At 49.9% G+C, this 23,330-nt stretch overlaps 1 protein-coding gene across 19 annotated transcripts in view; it reads left to right on the top strand.

Moving 5' to 3' along the window:
• PLEKHA7 (pleckstrin homology domain containing A7) overlaps positions 1-23,330 on the top strand; it is a 204,555-nt gene that overhangs the window by 167,113 nt on the left and 14,112 nt on the right. For 15 of the 19 annotated variants that reach the window (XR_012497530.1, XR_012497529.1, XM_019746629.2 and 12 more), the window contains 11 exons: positions 174-260; positions 1,091-1,210; positions 3,162-3,215; positions 8,946-9,026; positions 12,642-12,710; positions 12,886-12,966; positions 13,770-13,919; positions 14,520-14,621; positions 19,531-19,639; positions 19,790-20,016; positions 23,052-23,240. Coding sequence is in view for 17 of the 19 variants with exons in the window: in XM_019746629.2 (XP_019602188.2) it covers positions 174-260; positions 1,091-1,210; positions 3,162-3,215; positions 8,946-9,026; positions 12,642-12,710; positions 12,886-12,966; positions 13,770-13,919; positions 14,520-14,621; positions 19,531-19,639; positions 19,790-20,016; positions 23,052-23,240 (1,269 nt within the window). In the remaining 2 variants the exon portion in view is untranslated. The remainder of the gene's footprint in view (positions 1-173; positions 261-1,090; positions 1,211-3,161; positions 3,216-8,945; positions 9,027-12,641; positions 12,711-12,885; positions 12,967-13,769; positions 13,920-14,519; positions 14,622-19,530; positions 19,640-19,789; positions 20,017-23,051; positions 23,241-23,330) is intronic. The other 4 variants (XM_019746626.2, XM_019746625.2, XM_019746624.2 and 1 more) reach the window with 3 other exon arrangements.

The raw sequence follows: 23,330 nt of genomic DNA, 5'->3' as shown, positions 1-23,330 counted from the left end.
TTTCCCAGTTTATCATTGTTACGACCCGGTGAGAAAGGTGTGTATCCCTATTTTACAGATGAAGAGTCTGAGGCTCAGAGAGGTGACGTGCCATGGCGTAGGCTGCCCTGGCAGTGAGTGGCAGAGGTTCTGGCCCCAGCCCTCAGTGTGATGTCTTGTCTTCCCACCTGCAGAACTCTTCTCACGTGGACCGACGCTCCATGCCCTCCATGGGTTACATGACCCACACCGTCAGCGCTCCCAGTTTACATGGAAAATCGGTAAGCAGCGCTTCATCTGTCCCTCCAGGTGAATGATACAATACAGCCTGCAAAGGGCTTAATCTCGTCCATTTTTTTTCCTCCTAAGCCAGTCAAATGACGTCTACAGGGCAGTTATCACCCCCTCCCCCATTTTAGAGATGAGGGAACTGAGGCTCAGTAAGTTGAATGACTTGCTAAGAGTCACCCAGCCAGCATTGGGTCCTCCGCCCAAGATCCAACAAAGAGCTTGGGGAAGTGGAGGAGAATGTGGGCTTTTCCTAACTTTCAGGTAGCATTTTCCAGCCACCTGCCTTTCTCCTGTTACCCTGTTTTCCCAAAAATAAGACCTAGCCAGACAATCAGCTCTAATGTGTCTTTTGGAGCAAAAATTAATATAAAACCCGGTCTTATATTATATTACATAAGACGCGGTATTATATTATATTATACTATATAATTATGTAAGACCTGGTCTTATAGTAAAATAAGACCGGTTCTTATATTAATTTTTGCTCCGAAAGACGCATTAGAGCTGATTGTCTGACTAGGTCTTATTTTCGGGGGAACACAGTAGCTCCTCTCCTTTCTTTATAGTCTTTGCTTTGATTAGTTAACTGTCTGCAAAGTATGACTCTGGTGAGGGTGCACTGTTGGTTGCTGTTTCCTGAAGAAAACTACGTTCTGTGGTCCCTTTTCTGCCAGTGCCTTTATTTGTCTTAATGACAGAATTAATGCAATAATTGCTTCACGGTGTCATATCAGTGCTGTCACGGCACCAAGGTGAAGAGTAATTACAGTGTCGCGCTCCTGCCGTGGCTAATTTCCTCCATGTGTCTACACACCTGCAGCTGGAGGAGCTCTCACTGCTTCTCACCCGATTACGGCGGCACCAGGCCCAGTTGGCCAGTGTGCGAAATTTCGCCATCGGCCAGTTACTGCAGCATCACCTGACCTTTCCCACCTGCCAGGTCAGCGCTGGCGGGCTGTCTCAGGGCCAGAGACCCCCCCCCTGCCCCCCGGGCAAGGGAATGACATGCCGGCCCGTGTCCCCTCGTGCCCGCGCTCTAGTCTGTACTTGCTGCCCAGCTCTCTCCCTCATTCCCTGCCTGTTTGCTTCTGGATGCAACTGCCAGACTGCGCAGCGGTGGGGGGCCCACGCCCTGGGCGCCGGGAGGAGGTTGCATGTGGTGTGAGGGACCTGAATGGTGGCTTCTCTGGCTGTGAGTAGTGACTGCCGGGCCGCTGTGTGGTCACGTTCGAAAAGCTGTGCTGGCTGTTGTCCTCGTTGCCACCTGGGGCGCTCCTCGGGATGCTGAGAGGTGTGTGTCAGCCTAGACAGAGAAGGCAGAGTGAGTGCCTCGCTGACTGACAGAGCACCCTCACATCCCTTGACCTGGTCAACCTCACCATAACCTGGGACAGGAGTTATTACCACACACCAGGCAGTAGATCAGGAAGGGGAAGTGACTTGCCCGGGATTCCTCGGCTAGAGCCAAAACTCGGGTCCTTTCTGGCACAGTATCCTAAACTTTCTAGGACATGGGGGTTTGCAGGCAAGCTCCTCGGGGACTGGCCAGAAAGTTGCTCTCCCAGGCACCTTGAGCAGCTTAAAGAAGATGCTGGCCCACATGAGGCTGGTCCCTTTGAGCTGCACAGTAGGCAGAAGACAGATGAGGATGGTGAGGGGATGGCTGCCTTCCTTACCTGTCCTGTTTTAGTGGGATGCTAGGGACTCAGGACATGGATGTAAGGGAATACTTACAAAAACCCTAGGTTATGAACTTGGGTGATTTTTAATAACATCCCTCCACTCTGCCCTTATTACTGCTGTGGAAAGTGTACAGCAACTGGGCTGATTGAAGAAGTAGGGATGGTAAAGGGATAATTTAGGGATAGAAATAAGATCTTGCCAGCCACTGGTGTCCCTGGCAATGGTCCTTCAGGCCTTCTCATGTTTCAAAGCACTGCTTGAACATCTCCCATTGTTTATCTTGTATGTTTGTTTTGAATCAGAGCTGTAAACAGGGACCAGCTTCCCAGCCCTGGCTTCCCTTGGCTTGCTGGGAGGCCTCTTAGTCAGCTGAGAAAATGGTGTCTAGACTGCTTTTCTTGAGTTTTCACAGCCCCTCCACCTCCCAGCTTCTGAGATCTGCTACATGGGAAACATGCGTTCTAGGAAATCAGCCTTTTCCTTCTTCTTACTTTTCCTATTAATTATACTAAAGAAGTTGACAGACTGTCCGGGGTGATACCAGCAGATAGGTCTGATCCTGGATTTTCCTCGACTAGCTCCGGACATAGCCACATCGGTTCCTTGCTGAGCAAAGGAAGCCAAAACTGCCAGGAAACTTCCAGGGGCTGTTGGTGCTTATCGTTCTGAAACCCAAGGTCCTAAGGGGACCTGTCTGGGCCACCTCAGTCATCTCCCTGCCTCTTCCAGGTATTTTTCCATACCAGTGGGGGTCACTTTGCTTCATGCATGTGAATGACCCTGGTGCAAAGTTTGATGACAAGACTTGGAGCCTTGCTACTCAGGGGGACCCTAGCTCAGGTGTAGCCTGCCCTCTTCCAGGCAGACCTCTCTCTTCTTTCTCAGATCACCTCCACCTCAATTCCATTGCTTTCCTAGCCTTCTGGTGGGATGTGTGCTGTCCCCCTCCTTGCCATCAAACTGTCCCCTCAACTAATGAGGGGACAAGCTGGCTTTCCCCACAGTGACCTGTTAAGACCCACCATGTTGAAAGAGGGCTCTGAGCTGCACTGAGACATTTGCGCTTCCCGTGGCCCTGGATGTGTTGGTCTGCTGTGGTCCTTTGTCCCTGAAGCTGTGCAATGTAAATGATTCACATGCGAAGCCCCGAGATATGGAAACCGTTGGTGTTCATAGCTGGCTTTTTTCTCTCTCTGCTTTATCTGAAGGCTGACGATACCTACCTCCAGCTGAAGAAAGACCTGGAGTACCTGGACCTAAAGGTGAGTGGACATCAGGAGTCTTACTTCTGTGGGACACTCACCTTTCTGAGAGTGTCTGCCTCACTGGAGCTCAGCCCAAGCCAAAGGCAGTGCAGGTCTTACCAAATCTGGATCCCAAATGAGGACGTCTACGTTCTCCATCAGAAGAGTTTTGTTTCTTACAGCCTCAGACTTGGGGCTCAGTTTCTTATGAATTCTGCTGTAAGGTCTCTGGATTATGGAACGAGGGCACAAGATTCTGATCTCTTCCTGTCCTTGGCCAAAACCAAAAGGTCCTTCCAAGTAATAACCAGTTGCTTCTTCAGAGCCTCTAGTGGGGTGGGAGTGAGTTTGGTTCATGAGGTACCTCTGATAGGTGTTTTCAGCCACCAGTAGTTTGGTGGATTGTTTGTCACTAGGGGAGAAGGTCCCACATGGAATTCTGTGGCACTGTAGGGCCACAGCCTCCCATCCCCACTTAGGAGATGATCACTGGACCCCTGCCTGTAGGTGATAAAGCTTCAGGCAGTAAATCAGCCTCCACAGCACTCAGAGCCCAAGAAAGCCACTGTAGAAGCGAGAGGCCTTCTGCCTGAAAGAGCTGCTATTGTTTCATTGGCACAGCTCTGAATGTTCCCACTGTGAAGAGCACTTCTTATGCCTGAGCCGTGAAATAGACTGAAGGGATGTGACCTTTAGTTACCTACGGGTGTGAGAGCAGCTGAGGGCCCCATAGGAAGGTACCCAGCTGACCGCCTTGGAGGCATGACTCCTCCAGTCCCTGAGGTACCTGGCTGAGATATTTTTAACCCAGCAATCATATTCCAGCCTTGAAGAAGCAGGAGGATGAACATTGGGCCCTATGGCAAGAGATGGGGGGGCCTCTCTATGCTGAGGCAAGATCAAGGCCTTTGCTTAGAAATCAGCTTGTTAACTTCTGCATGTATTGAGTATTTGCTGTGTACCCAGCTCTGGGGAAAGCCTAGGGGAGATACAAGGGGAAAACCAAAGCTCTCTGGGTTGGGGAAAGGATATGTCCCCAGATAACACAGACTTATTTACAATGAGAGTACAAAGATCTGTCTGGCTGGGTGCTCAGAGCTGAAATAATGAGGATTACTGCGGGTTGCAATGCTGGGAAGGCTTCCGGAGGAGGTGGCATGTGTGCGGAAACTTGAAGAGCCAGAGGGTTTGAGTTGGCTGAGAATTAAGGGAAAGGGAAGGCGGGAGCCAAGGAGGGCCCGGGTGAGGGTGGGGTGTCTAGGCCAGCGGGGGAAGAGTAGACAATCATCCAGGTTCCTAATTCTATCCCACGCTTTTCGAAGGAAGGAGCAGTGAACAAAGTCTGACTTGGCTTTTGGACATAAGCACAACAGAGGGTTCTCTCAAAACCAGGGCATTTTCTACCTTCTGTGGCATATGTTAAGTATGGTAGTAATACCTCAGTTTACAAAGTGCTCAGACACAGCAGTGGGGGCTAAATGTGCAGTCCAACCCATCCTTCTGTGCCCTGATGGGACAGGGCAGGGTCCTTCCACCAACCTTTACCACCCCACGTGACCTGGGGAGAGGTCCACCAGCCTCCAGCCTCCACTTGCTCTGGGTACCACCATATCCCTGGTCCCCTGCCTTCCTGACCACCAGTCACCATGTTGCCTGCTTGTTTCTTCTCGCCCCTGCCCTGGGGCCATGCAGTCGGCGCAGAAGTATTTGTAGAGCATCCCTATACCTTGGCCTCACCGGCAGCCAGGTGGACCTTGCAGCCCTCGTCACAGTGCTTGGTGCACAGTGCAAGAGAGAACTTAATAAAGTGCCTGAGCCAGAATAGTGGGAGTATCTGGGGTCTGAGCTGAAACTCACAGTTGGTCCTGGAGGAAAGATCCGGCTCAGGTTTGTTTTATGTCAAGATCACAGAATTTGAGTTAAAGGGGATTTAGAGAGAGAAACTGAGGCACAGGATAGAAGACCAGACCAGGAGTCCCAACAGAAGCTTAATAACGATAGAGGGTGTAATGTGTGCCACTCACTGTGTTTAACTCCTGTTGACATTGTAACCCCTGCAGTAGCCCTGGAAGGGAGGTGGTGGCATCTTTCTGTGACTGACTGAGGCTCAGAGAGGTACATGACTTTCCCAAGGCCATGGAGGTAGTTATTGGGGGGTCAGGATTTGCATGGCGCTCTGACTCTGCCTCCCAGGTCCTCTTAAAATGTTGCTTCTACTACTGTGAACCCAGAGGAATTCAGTTCTTTAGAACTGAGCTGGGGTCCTTATGCCAGGAAATGTGTTTGACGTGACAGAGGCAAGGTACATCCTTGGGGTGTTTCGCTAGCTAGGTAGGAGCTGCGTGTACCAGGAAAGTTAATCACGGGAAGTAGTCACTATCATGGAAAACAACTGTTTTGATCTCAGAGTTTCCCTGGTCTGCATGTCTGCTGGTTGCTCTAGTTGCTGGTTCCTGTCAGAGACCTGGTCCCCGAGAGGAACTGCACCAGCTGCACATGTGGGAAGAGATGCTGGGGCTGGTGCTGCCTGAGTCACCAGTCTGGCATGGCTGCCAGAAAGGCTGGCACCCCCTTGGCCTCCCCCCAAGGGATGGGGTGCCCAGATCAGGGAGGCAGTGGGCCTGCTCTGCTCTGACCCAGCTGCGCTGTAGGGTTCCCAGATGAGTCTCACATCTGGATCCAGATGAGGGAAGGGCTGCAATCAAAGGAGAGGTGTTGAGGGCCTGCAGGCACCGTGGCTGAGGAGTGTATTAGGCGGGATGCTTTGGTTTGCAAGTGTCTGAAACCCACACCAACCTGCTAAGCCAAAAAGGGAATATAGATTCCAGGGACTCCGGCCGTGTTGTCAGTGTCCTCCTTTCCCTGGTGGGCGGGCTCCCCCACACAGCCGGGGAGGGCGGCCACCTGCACACCCAGGCTCACTTCCTCCCAGCCTAACCTTTCCATGGTAGGCGGCTACAAGTAGGCAGCTTTCATTTAGTAGAAGAAAGACTTTTCTGAAAGGACCACCACCGGTTTTGGGGAGCTCCCCATCACTGCGGTGTAGCTGAGGCTAGAGGAACACTGGGTGGGTTGAGTGACTCGATCAGGAAAACCCTGAGACCCACTGGCTCTTGAGATGCTGTGACATACTAGACAAGATGCTGAGCCCAGCAGGGGTCCCTGAGACGAGGGCATCTGTGGACACAATTGAATGGGCCCGGTCATGGAATAGTGATGAGCACAGCCCCCACTGGCACAGCTTCTTGGGAGAGGTCCCTCCTTGGGGAGCGAATAGGAGGTGAGCCTCTCTGGAGGATGACGGTCTCCCTGCCCCCACCAGGTTGGCCTAGGGACCCCTGTGTCCCTGCTCCAAAACCCAGAGCCCATCACCTCCACCATCGCTGGATGCTCCCCTTCCACAGTCAGCTGGTGGTATCTGCTCCTGCCATGTTGTGGAGCTTTTTCTTCCTGAAATGAGCATTCCGGCTGTGCTGCCAAGTAATCACGCAAAGGCGTACCCTACTGTCTTAGAAGATGCTCTGTGTTCATGTTCTTTTTGGAAATGTTTACTTCTCTGGCATTTTACTTGATGCTGCCGGGATGGAAAGGACTCTACATTGATGAAGCATCTGTTCCTGCCTGGCAGTGTTTGGGCACTTGGTGTTAATAATCTCACTCAATCCTCCCAGCATCCCTGAGCAATAGGAATTAGCATCCCCACCTTACCAACCAGGATCCCACGTAGCAGGTGACTTTTGCAGCTGGGATTCGAACCCAGTGCCTGACTCCCCACTTGCCTTCTTTCTTCTGTACCATGTACTTTGCCCACCCTAAAGGTGTATTCACTGAGTTGTGTAATAGTTCTGGCATTGACATTCTACTCTTTAGGACCCTACCCCTTCCTCCCCCCCAGGTCTGAAGAGGGCGTGTGGGGGTTGGCTCTTGTTGGCAGCTTGAGTTGTTTTTCTGCAGCTATGAAGCACAGCTGGGACAGGGAGGTGGCGGGGAGGGTAGCACAAGCTGCTCAGGGGGTGCCTTTGTAGGTAGAGCAGGTTGCAGTCAGCCCCAAAGAGGCTCTCATCCCTGCTGAGGGCTGTGTTATCAGCCGGCCTCCACCTTCTTCCTGTTTGAGCCTCAGATCAGGGCATCTCCACTCAGGGTCTGTTCCCAAAGTCAGCTTCTGGAGCAAAGTTTCTTGCATTGTGGTCTGGGACACGACCTACTTCGGGATCACCTGGGAGCTTGATTTTAAAAAATTGCATGTCTGGAGGGTTCTGTTGAATTAGAACCTTTAAAGGTGGTGCCCAAAAGTTCTGCATGTTTTAAATCAAGCTTTGGGGTGACTCTTGGGCACACGAAAGTTGGAGGTCTACTGTTCTGGAGCAGAGATTATTAACCCTGGCCTTGAACTAGAACAAGCAGCTTTTTCACTGAATATAGATTCCTGGGTCCGACCCCTTAGAAACTCTGACTTAATCGATAACACTAAGATATTACTCTTAAAAAAAGCTCCCTAGGTATTTCTAATGTGTAGCCACGGTTGAGAATCATTGTTTCAAAGCAGTAGTTCTCAAAAATGTGATGCCAAACCAACAGCATCAGCAATACCTGGAAGTCTGTATGTTAATAAGCCCTCCAGGTGATTCTGAAGCATGCTCAAGTTTGAGAACTTGAGCAAGTTTTAGAGTCGTGGTTGCCAATCCTGGTTGCACATTAGCATGACCCAGGAGGGCTTTTAAGAATCCCGATGCCCAGGCCCCACCCCACACCAATGATATCTGAGTCTCTTGAAGTTGGGACTGTCATGCAGGGTCTCAGCTCCCGCTCCCCACACAAGAACGCAGGATATGGTGAGGCCAAAAAGGAACACCCATGGAGCTATAGGTAGGGGAATCATACCACTATAGTCTCACTGGCGGCTGGGTTGGAGACACAGGAGGCAGGAGCCACATGATCCACAACCTGCCATCCACTTGTCTCTGCCAACCAACCTCACTTGCTAGCTGCAATCCGCCTCTGCAATCCACACTCCGCCACGTCATTACACCCCACACTACACCACCGTTTGCTACCTTAGCCACGGCAGTTATATCAGTGGCCAATGGCTAACGGGTAACAGCTGATGGCCAACTAGTCACAGCTGATGACCATCTACTACCTGAGCCAGCACCTTTCTATGTGAGGCCGAGAGCCTGGAAACTGCTCTCTGGGGCTCTGTCCCCACAGGGACTCAGGCATCAGTGTTAGTTAAAGCTCCTGGGTGATTCCAGTGTTCAAGCCAAGGTTGAGATCCACTGTCGTAGCGGTTCGGACAGTCTTCTCCCAAGGGAGCTGCAAGCACTTGGGGTCATTGGTTAGACATTACTTAGCTGCAACACAGGTGTGGAGGTGAGGGTCTAAGGGCCTAATGGTGGCACCGCTCTAAAGTAGAGATGCCTTACAGTATGTGATGAGGGAGGGCGAAGAAAGAAGCAAAGTTTCCTCTTGCTTTCTGCACAGAACCTGGAAGCAGATGGGCACTGAACTTGGCATTCTCACGTAAACGAGCCTGCACAAAAGCCCTTCAGGCAGAGTTTGTTACCCCCTTTTGCAGACCAGGGACCTGACTTTCAGAAAGGCCCAGCAGCTGGCAAGCCATGCAAACCAACTGAGACACATCTTCCCAAGGCTCCCCTTTGCCCGTTCCCCCAGATTCCAGCTCCTTCAAGGGTTGTTTGATGTCTCACCTGTTATGTTTTGTTGTATTTGCCTTTGTGTTTGGAACAGATAAAAAATAATGAACCTTTGATGAACGTGCTTTACAAAGTGCTGAAGAAGTCAGCACGGGGCTGTCGGCCCAGGAGAAGCGTAAGATGATCTGATCTGTGTCTTCAACCGGGGCCATTCCATTGCTTCTGGCTCCATCACTTGCTTAACCAGGGGCTCTCCTGACCACCCCCAGGCGTCCTGCAAGTCATTTTGGTTTATTTTCTTTCTATTGAAGCTCCCTTCAATAGTTTGGCTGGTGCACCAGGCTGAGCCTCTCATCTGTGGTGCTGTGTGACTCCATCTTTTGTGCTGCCATGAGGGAGGAGGGGGCGGGGGGCGGGGCTTGCCTAGCTTGCTACCAGCTTGTGTCATGTTCTCATTCTCACTGTCTGCCTCCATGGCGAGGGCTGACCTACACAGAGACCAGCATGGTCTTGGTAGTCGAGCATGAGTTCCTTGAGAGGAAGCAGCAGTTCCTGGTCACCTTGGAGGAGCTGGGGTGTCCTCAGATTGCACCCTGGCCCTGGGATTAGGGTGCCTTTTCTTCAGGGCAGGGTGTTGATATCTGGAGCTGGACTAGAACGGGGCCCCCCATCCCTCCTTTGACTGATGCAGAAGTAGTACCTGAAACGTGGCCAGCTCCTGCTGCATTCCAAGGGAGGCTGCAGGTGGGGAAGCAGCTGCTGTGTCCACTCATCCTGAGCCCTGAGAAAAGGTGTCGGGGTATGTGTGGGAGGCGGGTAAGATGCCTGGGTGGCCTTCAGTTCCTTTCTGAGGCAGACACTCTTTCAAATGGATGAGTGCCCACTGACTTTCACTTTTTCTGATGACAGTGAAGCTGGGGACCCACAGTCGATGTTTTCAATGGATTTAAGCATAGCTAATACAAAGCACAAGTTTAAAAGGAAAATTAGATGTAATACAGTACTTGTGGGTATGTCGTAGTAGCCTCGGCTGTCTGGAACAAAGCTAAATTCAGAAGCCTCCAGGGCCTCTGAGCTGTGTAATCACTGTCATGGAGCATACACTCTAAAGCCTGTGGTCATAGGAGGAGGTCTCGGCCCCGAGCACAGCCCGCTCATTTTATTACATCCCCAGACTCACTGCGCAGACACGTCCTGAGTACCCTCAGTATGACGGGCGGTGGCTGGACTTTGAGGATACGGAGAAAATAGGTCACCATCCCCACCCTCACCCCAATTAGGTTAGCACCTAGTGAGGGGAGACAGAACATACCATCTGAGGTACTGAGGCTCTTAGCTGTGGGGTACGCAGTGTCTGGAAGGATCTCCCTTGCAGGGCACCAACCCAGTTAGAGGGAGGGAACTGGGGAAAAGCAGCAAGTGTGTCACCTGGGTTGAGTTTCTAATCCTAACAGACTCAGTCTGAGTTTGAATTCCTAACTCACGAGCACCTGAAAAGCAGCACCTTAAAAGGGGGACAAGAGAAGCCTATTTCTTAGAGGGAATGCTAATATCCCGAGAGAGAAAAGAAACATTATATATGTCAGTCTAAAACGGAAATGAAAGCACAGAGATTTGAGAGCATTTATCAAGGGGCAAATAGTCCTAAAACACTCGCTTCTAAGAAATTCTCTATTACTGGTTTTTATAATGACAATGATTCATCCAAAAAAGGTTGAATTTATATCCACTATTCTGTGAAGGCAGTGAAGCACGTACTGTTAGTAAGCTTTCCATCAAAAAGTTTGAAAGATTCGGCTTTTCTCAAAATGCCCTTTTTGTGTAGAACACCTTATTCCTTCCCTGATGGTGCTGCATAAATGAGGCATCACTCGATTACATTCCATGCCTTGCTATTTCAGTCTCAAAAAGATACCATCTGTTAAAAAAAAAAAAAAAGCTTTAATGAAATAAGGGGAAGAGTTTTGCTAGGAGGAAAAAAATCCCCCAAACATCTCCATATCTCATTTTGAAAATGATTTCTTCCTGGGAAACAAGCCAAGGGTCAGCCCCTTGGAGGATAAACAAACTCATCACCCTCTGCTTTGGGGACACAGGGAAGACGCCTACCTTTACCTGTTGGGTTCCCCTGAGTTTAAAGGCCCAAGGCCTGCCAGTGTGTGGTTCACCAGGATTAACCCCCCTCGCCTCCCCTTCGCCCCTCCCCGCCCCGCCCTTGCAGGAGCCAGCCAGCACAGCCTGCTGTTTGTGGATTGTGGCTGTAGTCAGTGTGTTCTGTGACTGTGTAAACGTGTATACCTACATCATCTGCCAGTTTTGAAGAGCAGAATTTGGCTGGAGTTCTGCTTTTTCCAGGAACTCGACAGCACTGACCTACCTACAGTGCAGTAAGCGTTTGCCAGGCCGTACATGTTCCAGGCTGACTTTACCCAGATAAATAAGACAGTGGTCACGGCCCTCTGTGTGACCAAAGGGAACATGGGAATGGGTGAAGGTGGGTCTGCAGCCAGACTTAGTCCTCAGGCCCAGGCATGGAGACCGTATTATCCCTTGACCTTGACCTTTGGATTTGCTGCTGCTGATTGTCAAGGAGAGAGGGAATATAAGACAGTTGGGCACATGGGTGGCTTGAGTCCTGAGGGAAACGTTTGCCAATATGTTTGTGCTTCTGATTTACATTCACAAACTCGACCCCCGAGATGGAATAGGGAGAAAGCGAGGGCCTTCTCTCCATCAGCTGTCTGTCCATGCACACGGAGACCCTCTGCATCGTATACACGCTGCCTCTCTCAGCCGTGGTTAGCTACACCCTCCGTGTCCCTGGTCAGATCTGCAAAATGGAGTTCAGCGAGACGGCCTCCCCTACACGGGGCACACTGCATCTGGCTATTCCTGACCGTGGGTTGGCCATGGAGGGGACTCTGTGGAAAAGTAACCCCTCCCCTGCACAGTGTTGGGCAGGAGGAGATTTGGGGTAAATGAAAACATGGGCTAAAAAAATTGGGTTTAGCTTCATAGGGGTCAGTGAGAAAGGGGCAGCATGTGGCCCATGTTGGGTCAGGGGAGGGATAGGAAATGGGAAATCCCACATTGCCCATAAGTTTGGGTGATTTTTATCTACTGCTTTGTGGTTTCCTTTCTTGAGAGAGGACAGGGGAACTTGTAACTTACACCAGTATGACCTAGCTTCAGTTATTCAGGGATCAGTTTAAAACCCCAGCCAGGAATTATCCAGGTTCCTTCTTCCCTGGGCCGATTCCTCTACCCAAGTAGTGTCAAATGAGGAAGGCTGACCTTACTCATGGGGAGATGGGCTTCTCAGAGACTTCCTTAAACTAAGGCTTGACAGTGCCCAGGGGATTTGCTTGTCCCTCCTGGTCTATCCAACACACTGCCTTGGATGGGGGTTTTGGACTTCGCTCACTTGTGTTTGACCCCAGATTCAGTAGCAAAACTGTTCTCTTATTGGTGGCAAATCGTCCAAACCTCATATTGAACTAATAAGCTTCTACAGTTGATAACAGTGGGATAACTTGAACATCTACATTTTCTTTAATTTGAGAAGTTTATAAGTGCTCCTAGGATCTCAGAAATGGTTTTGATTTTTCCCTAAAATAAGCATTTAAAAAAGAAAAAAAGCAGGTATTGCCTGGTTTTTGCCCCTTCTGTGCCATGACCCTCCCTGCCACTGCCAAGATTTCCACACCCACCCCTCGGGGACTAACTCTCCTTCCTAAATTCTGATCCTGAAGCCCGTGTGTAAATCGCCTTTACCTTATTCACCTCCCAGATGACAGGCCGGGACCTTCTCAAGGATCGAAGCCTAAAGCCAGTGAAGATTGCTGAGAGTGACATTGACGTGAGTGAACAGTGACAGGTGGACCCCTTGTCTGCCTGTTGCCCCAGACCCAGGGTGGGCAGCTTCAGGCCGGGTTTCGATGGCTCTATAGCCAAAGGTTTACTGATGATACTGCAAAGCTGTGCCCTTTACTCATCATCCCAGGTCCTCTCCAACCTGTTCTTCTTGCTCACAGGTCAAACTGAGTGTCTTCTGTGAACAAGACAGGATCCTCCAGGACTTGGAAGACAAGATACGAGCCCTCAAGGAGAACAAAGTATGCATCAGTTTTGCATAATCTTAGGCTGAGTGGGGTGGGGGTTTATCTTCTCTCAGTCATGGACTGGATGGTATTGAACAACAGGTGTTAGTTTATCCAGAACAATGGCTTTGGGATTAAAGCGTGCTTCTGGGGCGGGGACGATTGGTTCTTTTCAACTCTCCCTGGAGGCCTGGTGAGGCGAGTAAGCCCAGGAGAAGAGGGCTCCACTGGCTTGTATGTGATGCTCCAAGTCCCTGAACCCCAGAGGGGAGTCTGCCTTGGAGAAAGTAGCCACAGTCATAACAGGGCAGAGATCCTCACTTGCTGAAGCTCCTTTTCTTCTAGGATCTGAGCTATGAAGGAAGCAAGTCTGGATGGGAAGGCACGAATGGGCTGGGGCGGAATGGTGGGGGCACTGATGTTTGGTCTCTTAGACAATTAGTGTGAATTTTTTTCTTTATTGTATTTGAATAAGGCATTATATTTGTGATGCTGAAGGTTTGTAACATGGCCTTTGTCCCAAGAGCTTAAAGAGTTTTCCATTGACTCTGGTTTATCCTCATCATTTATCCCATAAGTTGATGGCCTTGTTCCCATTTTGTAGATGAGAAAACTGAGGCACAGAGCTGTTAGGTGACTTGCCCCAGGCCACCCAATGGGGAGAGTCAGAGCTGAAATCAGAGGCCCTGACTCTCAGGCCCCAGCTGGATGCTGGCCCCTTCAGCCACAGTTAGATCTGGCAGGGTTGTTTAGTTCCTGTCATGGCCTCCTGGGGCTGTCCTTCTATCATCTTGCTCTTTGACCCTTGCCCCGTGCAGGACCAGCTAGAGTCTGTGCTGGAGGTGTTACACAGACAGATGGAGCAGTACCGAGACCAGCCCCAGCACCTTGAGAAGATTGCCTACCAGCAGAGGTTGCTGCAGGAGGACCTCGTTCACATCCGGGCAGAGCTCTCTAGAGAGTCCACTGTGCGTAGAGTGTGTGGAGGGCGGCAGACACTTCCCCCTCAAGATGGGCTGGGCAGGGGGCTGCTTTCTCATCTCCCAAGCTAGAGTTGAATTGGTGGCCAGGGGCAAGAGTCTTGGAGTAGCAGAACTTGTCCAGGCTGCCCCCTGATGTAGCTTACCTTGTCCAGGGGTGACATGTCTGTCTCTACCAGTGCCTTTGGGTCCCTGCCATCAGTGACTCCTGGGGAGCTATAGTAACACCCAAGGGACCAGAGTTCTCAGAGCAGCTGGCAAGGATATTCATTCCCTGATCTGTGTGCAGTTAATTCTAAGCCATCAGAATTTCTACTTTATTTGTTCATCTGATGTGGTACAGGCCCTTTTCGCCAGGGCTGAGAACCAAAGCATCCCCAAGGGTGGGAGAGGGAACAGTGCAGGTGGCCAGGGTCACTGTGTGAATGAGAAGACACCCCTGTGTCTTACCAGGACTGCCCGAGACCCATGGGGCTCCCCTTCCCTTTTCCCCTGGCTTGGTCAGCAGTGGTCAGAAGCACAGGTACTCGTGGGGTTTCTGGGGGGCAGGGGATAATTAAGAATCAGAAGTGTTTCCCTGGCCAACAGGAGATGGAAAATGCCTGGAATGAGTATCTGAAGTTGGAGAATGATGTGGAGCAGCTGAAGCAGACCCTGCAGGAGCAGCACAGAAGAGCCTTTTTTTTCCAGGTGACCCAAGGGCTCTTCATCCCTTCTGAGCTCTGATTTCTCCTGAGAGCCTTCCTGTGGGGGCTGTGAACCTGACCCAGGGCCTTCTCTTTCTCCACTGGATTCAGCCTTCTCACCACCCCAAGCTCTCCCTCAGTATCCCTTCCCCCAGTGAGGCTGTGATCTGCAGCCTCCCCCCAGTTCCTTTGCCTGTCTGCTCTCAGAGACAAGCTCTTGGGCATTTGGGGGGACAGCTCTGAGAGGACACAAATACCAACCTTGAGAACCTTATAGAGCCTTGAGAGTGATCTGTGTTTCTTGGTTCTTGGCCCATCTTGGGTTCCTAGCTGCTCACTCAGACAGCAGCAGGAAGCCCCGCCCCCTTCCTTCCTCTGATCCCTGAAGATAGATGTTATCAAGCCTTCACCTGAGGAGGTAGTGTGAATCGAAGTGTCTCTGGGATCTAGGCAGTGATTAGCTTTTCTGGAGGCCAGGCTGGGAGATACCCATCGCAGCGGCCCCTGCCCCACTTAGGAAGGGCAGCCTTAGAGCCCTGCCTCCTTCCCTCTCTCCTTAAAAACCAGGCCACCCTGTTGACAGCTGCCTCTGCCCACAAAGGGGAGAGAAAAAAGGACCTGTGTGGTTTTTCTCCCTCCAGTTGGGTCTTCCAGCTGCCATAGTGTTCCCTCACTATGATGCCCAACCAAGCTATCCCTTCCCACCCTCAACATTTTAAAAATGGAAAAGAACCTGCTTTCGAACCCAACTTTAGATCTGTATCCCCTCTTTCAGGGCACTGACAGAAATTCAATTTATTTGAACTCAGCCAGCATTGATTGAGGCCTGCTATGTGTGCGGCCAGTTTTGGTGCTAGGCTTGCTAACTGATGGAACTAGTTCTAACCAAGGCGCTTCGTTCAGGTGATTGAATGAATTATGTTGACTCACCCCAGACATCAACCTCACCCCAGAAAAGTGACGGGAAGTTGGGACGGGGAAGCTTTTCCCAGGCCCTGCTGTCCCTCCCCTCATCATTCAGAGCTGGTTCCCGAGAGCCCAGACCAGGGCCAGGCGGAGGAGACTCTTGCCTGTGGCTCAGGGGTGGCCTGCTAGGTTCCCCAGAACTTACCTGTCTCCTGCTGCTGCTGCTGTTGTTCCGATAATTTCCCTTCATTCGAGCTGACTAACATTTTCCGATTCTTTTTTTGTATCCCCAGCACTTAGCATAGTGGCTTGAAAATACTGGGTGAATATTGTTGACAACGTCCTTCAAACAATTATTTCTAGTTACTAGTTCCTTCACCTGTCCTGTCATACCTATCTTCTTGGACTTCAACGAGCCACATTAATTTTAGCAGTAACTTTTTTAGCTTTTTATATACAGACGACACATGAATGCTTCTCTCTCTCCTGCCCCTTTCTGCCCCAGACCGCCATCTTCCCTATATATGTAACGAATGCCGTCAGTTCGCCGCACTACCTTTCTGACCATTTTCTATGCATTTCCAAACATGTGCCCATACCTAGAATTATATAATTTATTTGGGGGTGGGAGTTGGGTTTAACTTACAGAGGAATCATACTTACACATTGTTTGGTAACTTGCTTTTTTTGTCATAACCTTATGTTGTGGAAATCTTTCTGGGAAAGATACTGTTCAATATGGTAGCTATTGACATTTAAATGAATGAATTATAATTAACTAATATTAACAGTGTATTCCTCAGTCACTCTACAGTCATTTCAACTGCCCAGGAGCCATATGTGGTAGTAGCTACACGATTAGACAGCACAAATGACAGAAGGTTTCCATAATCTCAGAAAGTCATACTGGACAGTGTTGGTCTAAATAAATGAAATTAAGTTGGTTCTGAACTGCTGCGTAGAATTTCAGAGTCTGGATATTCCATACTTTATTTAGCCATTCTTCTTCTGATGGGCATTTAAGTTATTTGTAGTGTTTTATAAGTGGTGCCACAATGAGCATCTGTGTAACTGCCTTTGCAAGATTGTTGTAAGTATCTAAGATAGGCTTCAAGGAGTGGACTTGGTGGGTTGAAATGAGTGTACGTCGTCAGTATTGACAGATACCGCCAGGTCACCCTCTAAACGGCTGTACTCATTTGCCCTCCCTCCCGCAGCCACTGAGCCTATCTACCCTCATCCTCGCCAGCACTTGATGTGATCAGTCTTTTTAGTTCTTGCCTGTCTACCTGCTGGAGAAGCACATCTTGTTTTAATTTACATTTATTTAATAACTAGTAGGTTAAACATCTTTTCATGTGATTATTGACCATTTGTAATTCTACTGTGCCTTATTTTGTGGTGATTTAATATACAACAGGCCCAGAATCCCTTTTTCCCCTCTAAAAAAAAAAAAAAAAAAAAAATGGATACAATGTACAGGTATTGTCACAGGCTCCCTCGAGAACTTAGCCCTGTAAGTTACTAGGAGACAGGCCAGTTTGAAGCCTGGTCCTTGCAGCTTGATTCCCACCTCGCTTGGTGGCATTGCTCATGCTTTCCCTGAATGCCACAGTGACCTGGGAAGCTCACAAAGCCCTTCTTGGAGCAGGCTCTGTGCTAACTTCTTTGATGTAATTCTAGGCCAGGCAAGCTGTTAGAGTCCCGAATAAATCATTAATGCTGGAAATACGCTTGCAGCCCCATACACGCACTCTTTGAGTAGTGGGAACTCGCCTCCCTTGAGCCAGATTTGGCTGTGAGAAAATTCTTAGCCTTTTCAAGTAAAGATGAGTGGCTTTATTTATGAAGATTTGCAAGGCCAACTGGGCAGGGAAGGCAGCGGATCAAAGAGCGTCCAGGTCACTGTGTGAGAGGCAGTGATTGGTGAGGCTACCTGTAGGCGGCCCTAGTTCCGGATAAGAGTTCAAGCCTTTGCTGAATGTAGTACTCAGGAGTCTTCCTACCCTGCGTGGTGTGAGGATACAGGAATGAAACCCCGCCTCCTTGCTCCCCCAAAGCTTCTTTCATCTTGTCATTAAGTTCTGACATTCCATCGCCCTTGGAGAAAGATAGAGGTTCTCTGGCCTTTGCTCCTCTCTGCTCTTCTCTTGCACATGTGGTGACAGGAAAAGTGAGGGCAGGGTTGTGAACTGACAGGTAGAAGTATGCCAGGTAGACTGCCAGCCGAGGTGAGAACTGATTTTCTTCCCATGTCCCTCCTTCACCTGTTCCCAGCACTCTGCTTGGGGACCTCAGCTCTCGCGATAATCCTGTGAGCGTATACCTGTACTCTGGGCTCAATAACGTGTCTGTTTTAGGACACTCGTACTTTAGTGAGGAGCTCAGCAGCACGCCCGTTATTTGCTCGTCAGTCCTGAGGATGTGTGTTGGTGTTGGAAGGGTGGGGAGAGTATGAGCGTGAGAACCCGTTAGGAGGGAGGCCTCAGATGTCTGTTGTCTCTGCTGTTGGACAGCATTTGAGCAGGAACTTTTACGTGACTGGCCCTTTATTCATTCAGCATATGCGGACATGTACTGAGAATCTGCTTAGTACCTGCCGGTGGGATACATCAGGGAGCACACAGTCTAGTTGCAGAATCGGACACGTCCATAAATAATCACGCATGCGAGAACTCTTCCAATTGAGGGTGGCCCGGTGCCTGAGGGGAGGTGGGGATGTGAATTCTTCCATTTTCAGTCCAGAGGGAAGGACCAAGGCTATCTTCCCCCATGATACTTTAAAAATGAAAAGAATACTATGTTTGATGTTTAAACAACTCTATTAAGAGATGCTCACAATCCCTTAATCACGACAGACCCTGCTCCTCTCTCTTTTCTAGGGCCTCTTCCCGGCCGATTTCAGTCGTAACTTGTAAGAGTGTGCATCTGGTCACGTAGCCTGGCTCTTTCTCCGTTGCTTTTTGGTGTTTTTTTTTTTTAACCCAGTTTTATCATATAACTCACATTCCATAAAAGTCACACTTTTAAAGTATACAATTCAGTGGTTTTCAGAATATTCACCGAGTTGTGCAGTCACCCCAGAGGCAATTTCCTAACAGTTTCATCATCTCCAAAAAGAAACCCTGTGCCCATTAGCAGTCACTCCCATGCCCACCCCCAGCTCCCCACTGTGCTCTAGCGAACCACCAATCTACTTTCTGCCTTTATTGATTTTCCTATTCTGGGCATGTCGTATACATGAAGACTTCTTGCACCTAGCATAGTATTTTCAAGGCTCATTCCCATTGTGGCATGTATCAGTACTTGATTTCTTTTCATTGCCCAATAATTTCCAAAGCCCGTTATCCTCTTATCTGAACTTTAAATCCCAGGATTTAGCTGTCAAAATATTCTAGGGATGGTGTAACCTCTAGTTCTTGCCTTATCTTTCCTTCTGCCGTGGTTGCCTAGGATAGTACACTTTTAAAAATTGTGGTAAAATACACATTACAAAATTCACCACCTTAACCACTTTCAAGTGTACCATTCGGTAGTGTAACGTGTGTTCACATTGTTGCACCCATCCCCACAACTTTGTGTCTTGCACAACTGGAACTCTGTCCCCATGAAACAACAATCCCCACTCTCCCCCGCCCCCCCAGCCTCTGGCAACCACCCTCTACTTTCTCTGAATTTGACTTCTTTGGGTACCTTATATAAGTGGAATCGTACAGTGTTTAAGGCAGTCTATTTTCAAATTAAGTGGAAATAGGCAAGTCGGACTGGTGAGAGCTCCTGAGATTTCTCTTCTGGGCCTTGGGCATCTTTCATGTCTGCACTTCTCTACAAAGCTATCAAGCAGGCTTGGCTCTCGCCCTGGGGGGTTTCCCAAGGGGCTGCTGGCTGCTGCTTCCCCCCACCCGCCCCGGAGTGAGGGCCTTGTCTGAAATGGCAACCTAAGTCCTAAGAAGAAACTTCTGGTAAGGAGCTAAGAAGGCAATGAACCACTACCTCGTCTTCCTCAGGAGAAGTCACAGATACAGAAGGATCTCTGGAGGATTGAGGACGTCATTGCAGGCCTGAGCGCAAATAAAGAGAACTTTAGATTCCTGGTGGAATCGGTCAAAAACCCAGGTGAGGGAGCCGTCTTCCAGGGCCAGCACCCAGGCGGGTGGGATTGGCCTTGGGGAGGTCAGCTCTTCCTGGCGTAAGTCTCTCCTCCTGTCCTCCAACCAAGAGGGTTTTTGTTCCATCCCATCCTTTGTTTCCCTCCACGCCCCTTAGAGAGAAAAACAGTGCCTTTGTTTCCTCACCCGCCTGTGCCTTCACTCTCGACTTCTGAGAGCAAGCCACCCCTGCAGCCCAGCCCTCCCACCAGCCCTGTGCGGACCCCTCTGGAAGTTCGGCTCTTCCCACAGCTGCAAACTTACGTGCCCTACCGACCTCACCCACCCCAGCTGAGGAAGGTGACATCCCCGCTTCAGTCACCAACCAAGACAAAGCCCAAAGTCGTAAGTATTGATGACCAGGAACTGAGTGTTGTTGTTTCCTCTCTGACAGATGATTGTCCCTCTCTGTCCTCAGGTCAGCTTCTCTCAGGAGAGAAGCTTCTGGGGGAACTTGGAGAGAGAGCACCCCCCAGAGTCCTGAGCCATGCGAAGTTAAGGAATAGTACCTGCTGTTGGGCCTCAGGCTCCCAGAATTAGAAGGGCCCTTAGAGATGATCTAGCCCAACGTTCCCATTTTGCAGCTGGGAAAACTGAGGCCCAGCAAGAGGAAGGAATTGTGTTGAGTAGTGGAATCTGTGATATGCACTATGCAGAGAGGTGTGTGGCTGCTCCTTGCAAACCTGCCATTACACATGCCTGCGGGCCATGAGCTTATCTCAGCAGAAGAGTATCCTTATCTTCATTTACAGCTGACCACTCTGCTGGGTTGTAGAATACATTTGATCTTCGCAACAAACTTATGGCGTATAGACAGGAGGGTCAGCATCCCCATCTCACAGGGAAGAGAACAAAGTCTCAGAGTTGTTAAAATCCGTATAAGGTCTCCATAGTAGTTAGTGGATCCAATCCACAGCTGACCATTCTCTGTGCCATCTGCCATCTAATTGGATGTTTGGCCCAGGTCCTCAGGTCAGATATATCTGTGACCTGTGTGGTTGCCTGGGCTAACACTTTGGCCTCCCTGGCATAAAGGGGCCTTTTGCAGAGTTTGCAGCACAGGAGACTTTAAGGGAACAGAAGATGTGATCAGGTACCATGATAGCTCATATCTCCAGGGCCAGGCCAGCCTTGGCTGTAGAATACAAGGGGTCTGTTCCAAGTGCCAGGGAAACTATAGCACAGGGTACCTTGGAAGGGAGACCTCCAGGATTTTGCCAGCAAATGCTTGGAGGAGCTTTGCTTGGGTACCATGTGTGCCTAGGACCTCTGATGAGGTGGGTGCACAGCGCTGGTTTAAACACACAAGTTCCCATATCCCCATCCTCAGCATCTACCTGCTTCTGGCCACGGCGCAGGGCCCAGAGCTGGAAGACAGGTGCCAGGATCCAGAGCCATTGTGAATTTTCTCATCTGGAGATCTCCTTCCCAATCCCAGATCAAAGAGGCACAGAGCACCAGCCACAAAGTGGGTGGTAGAAGTAGCAAAACAAACAGCAGGAATGGCTGGGGCAGACGGCTGATGACATAAGGCAGGATGCTAGCCAGCCAGGACGAGCAGCAGAGGGAAATGGTGCTGGCCTGGGAGCTGGACCTCCTGGAATCCAGCCCTTGTTCTCTCACTGGGTCCTGGAGAAACAAGGTGCATCCCATCTCTGAGCCTCCTCAGTTTCCCCTTGTACATAACAAACAGCTCTGAGTAGACAATTCCGTGCCTCGGGGGCAGGGCTTTCCCACTTGGGTGAGCTCAGGGTCACCAGCATCTTCTCTCTCCTCCTGTAATGTATGTGTGCTTACCAGTTTCACCATTTATTTTTTATTACTGTTTGCTTGTTTTATATTTGTGAAATGATATTCATCCTGAAATTGACATAAAACATGAATGTGTAATTTGACAAATAATAATAAAGAGACTGCCCAGGTTATACCAATACCCAGACGAAGAAAGAGAGCTTTGCAACACCCAGAAGCCCTTGGGCCTGTGGGTCCCTTCCCAGTGCAGACCTTTTTTGCCAGAGGTAACCACTGTCCTGACCTATCTTGAATTTTTGGATAATTTCCTTGCTTTTCCCCCCCCGCTCTTTTCTTTTTTTCAGTTTTGCTACCTATGTTTGCATTTCTAAACACTTTAATTTTGCCTATATATAATACTATATTCTTTTGTATCTTGCATCTTTACTTCAACATTATATTTGTGTGATTTAGCCACATTGCTGCATGTAACTATAGTTCTTTCATTTTTATTTGGCTCATTTTGTTGAATTTAATGTCATTTACTCTTTTATTAGATAATATTCTCAAAGGGTACAGAGTCAAAAAATAAAAATAACAAAATGTCTCTCTCCCACCCTCAGTCTCCAGATATTCTATTCCCTTCACTCAAAGGCAATCAATGTTTTGTGTTTTCTTTCTGGGGAGCTTTTTAGAAATTGGTGATTCCAAGATTTTGTCAGGGTTGGAAACCTCTGGTGTTCAGAGTTTCTGTGGGTATCTTGGGCAGGCAGCTTACTTGCATGCAATACGGAAGTATGTTGCATTGGAAGAATGCTGATAAATCTTTGCAAAGTGATTGCTGTACCCTTTCCTGAACTCTGCAAAATTCTGAAAAACAAAGCAGAATTAGACTGAGAAAGGGGGAGTTTAGGAGGAAGGCGTCTTGATGGTCATTTGTCCCAGGAGTAGGTGTCCATGGCAGTTGGGAGCCAGGCTGTTGCTCTGTAGAGAAGTCACAGCCCTCAGAGAGCATTGCAGACTGGGCGTTTTGAGGAAAATTGTGATATTCGTCATCCCCTGGAGAGTGGGCCGAGAGGCAGGCAGTGAGTCACCGATCCTGACCGCCTGCCTGTCAGGAAGGAGGAAATATTTGATAACTGCTCACATTTCTGATGGGGCAGGAGGAGGTGGACTGTCCTTGCTCAGCAGTCCAGCGTGCTCAGGGTCCCAAGACCGTGCAGGGGCGGTGAGCTGCTCAGTGTGAGCCCTGTGGGGTGGAGCAGACATGTGCTTTGGGGCGTGTGTGCTGCTGTCACAGACTTACCAGTTGTGCAGAGTTGCCAGCCTGCCCCCATCCCCTGTAGTGCACTCCAAGCAAGTGGAGTCAGGACATGGGCCTAGGAGACCTGAGTTCTGGATTTGGGGACACTTTGAAAAATGGAAAATGTGTGAATCAAAGGGAAGAATGGAGTTGGGTCACAGGTGTCCACCTTCTTTACAGCTCAGCCGGGGGAAATGCTGGCATCTTTGGGCTGAAGTGGTCATGCTCTGCAGGCCCGAGGTGGCCCGTTCCTGCCCTTTGGGCCACTACTGTGGGGGGGCCACTTGGCATCCTCCCTCCGGCTCCCTCTCACTGGGCACTGCTTCTGGTCCTTTTTTTTGAGCAGGAAGACGAGGCACCTCCCAGGCCCCCACTCCCTGAGCTCTACAGCCCAGAGGACCAGCCACCGGCTGTGCCACCTCTGCCGAGAGAGGCCACCATCATTCGGCACACTTCAGTGAGGGGCCTCAAGCGGCAGTCGGATGAGCGGAAGCGAGACCGGGAGCAGGGCCAGTGTGTGAACGGGGACTCGAGGGTGAGCAGGGAGGACCCTGGGGATGCCCCACTTTGGGTGGGGAGAGGGAAGGTGACATGATGCTCTGAAGATGTGACCGCCTCACACTTT

This window comes from Rhinolophus sinicus, linkage group LG06 (assembly GCF_036562045.2).
Source record: "Rhinolophus sinicus isolate RSC01 linkage group LG06, ASM3656204v1, whole genome shotgun sequence".
Classification (NCBI taxonomy): Eukaryota; Metazoa; Chordata; class Mammalia; order Chiroptera; family Rhinolophidae; genus Rhinolophus; species Rhinolophus sinicus.
Note: the sequence above shows the minus strand (reverse complement) of the source record. Positions and strands in the feature narration are given on the sequence as shown.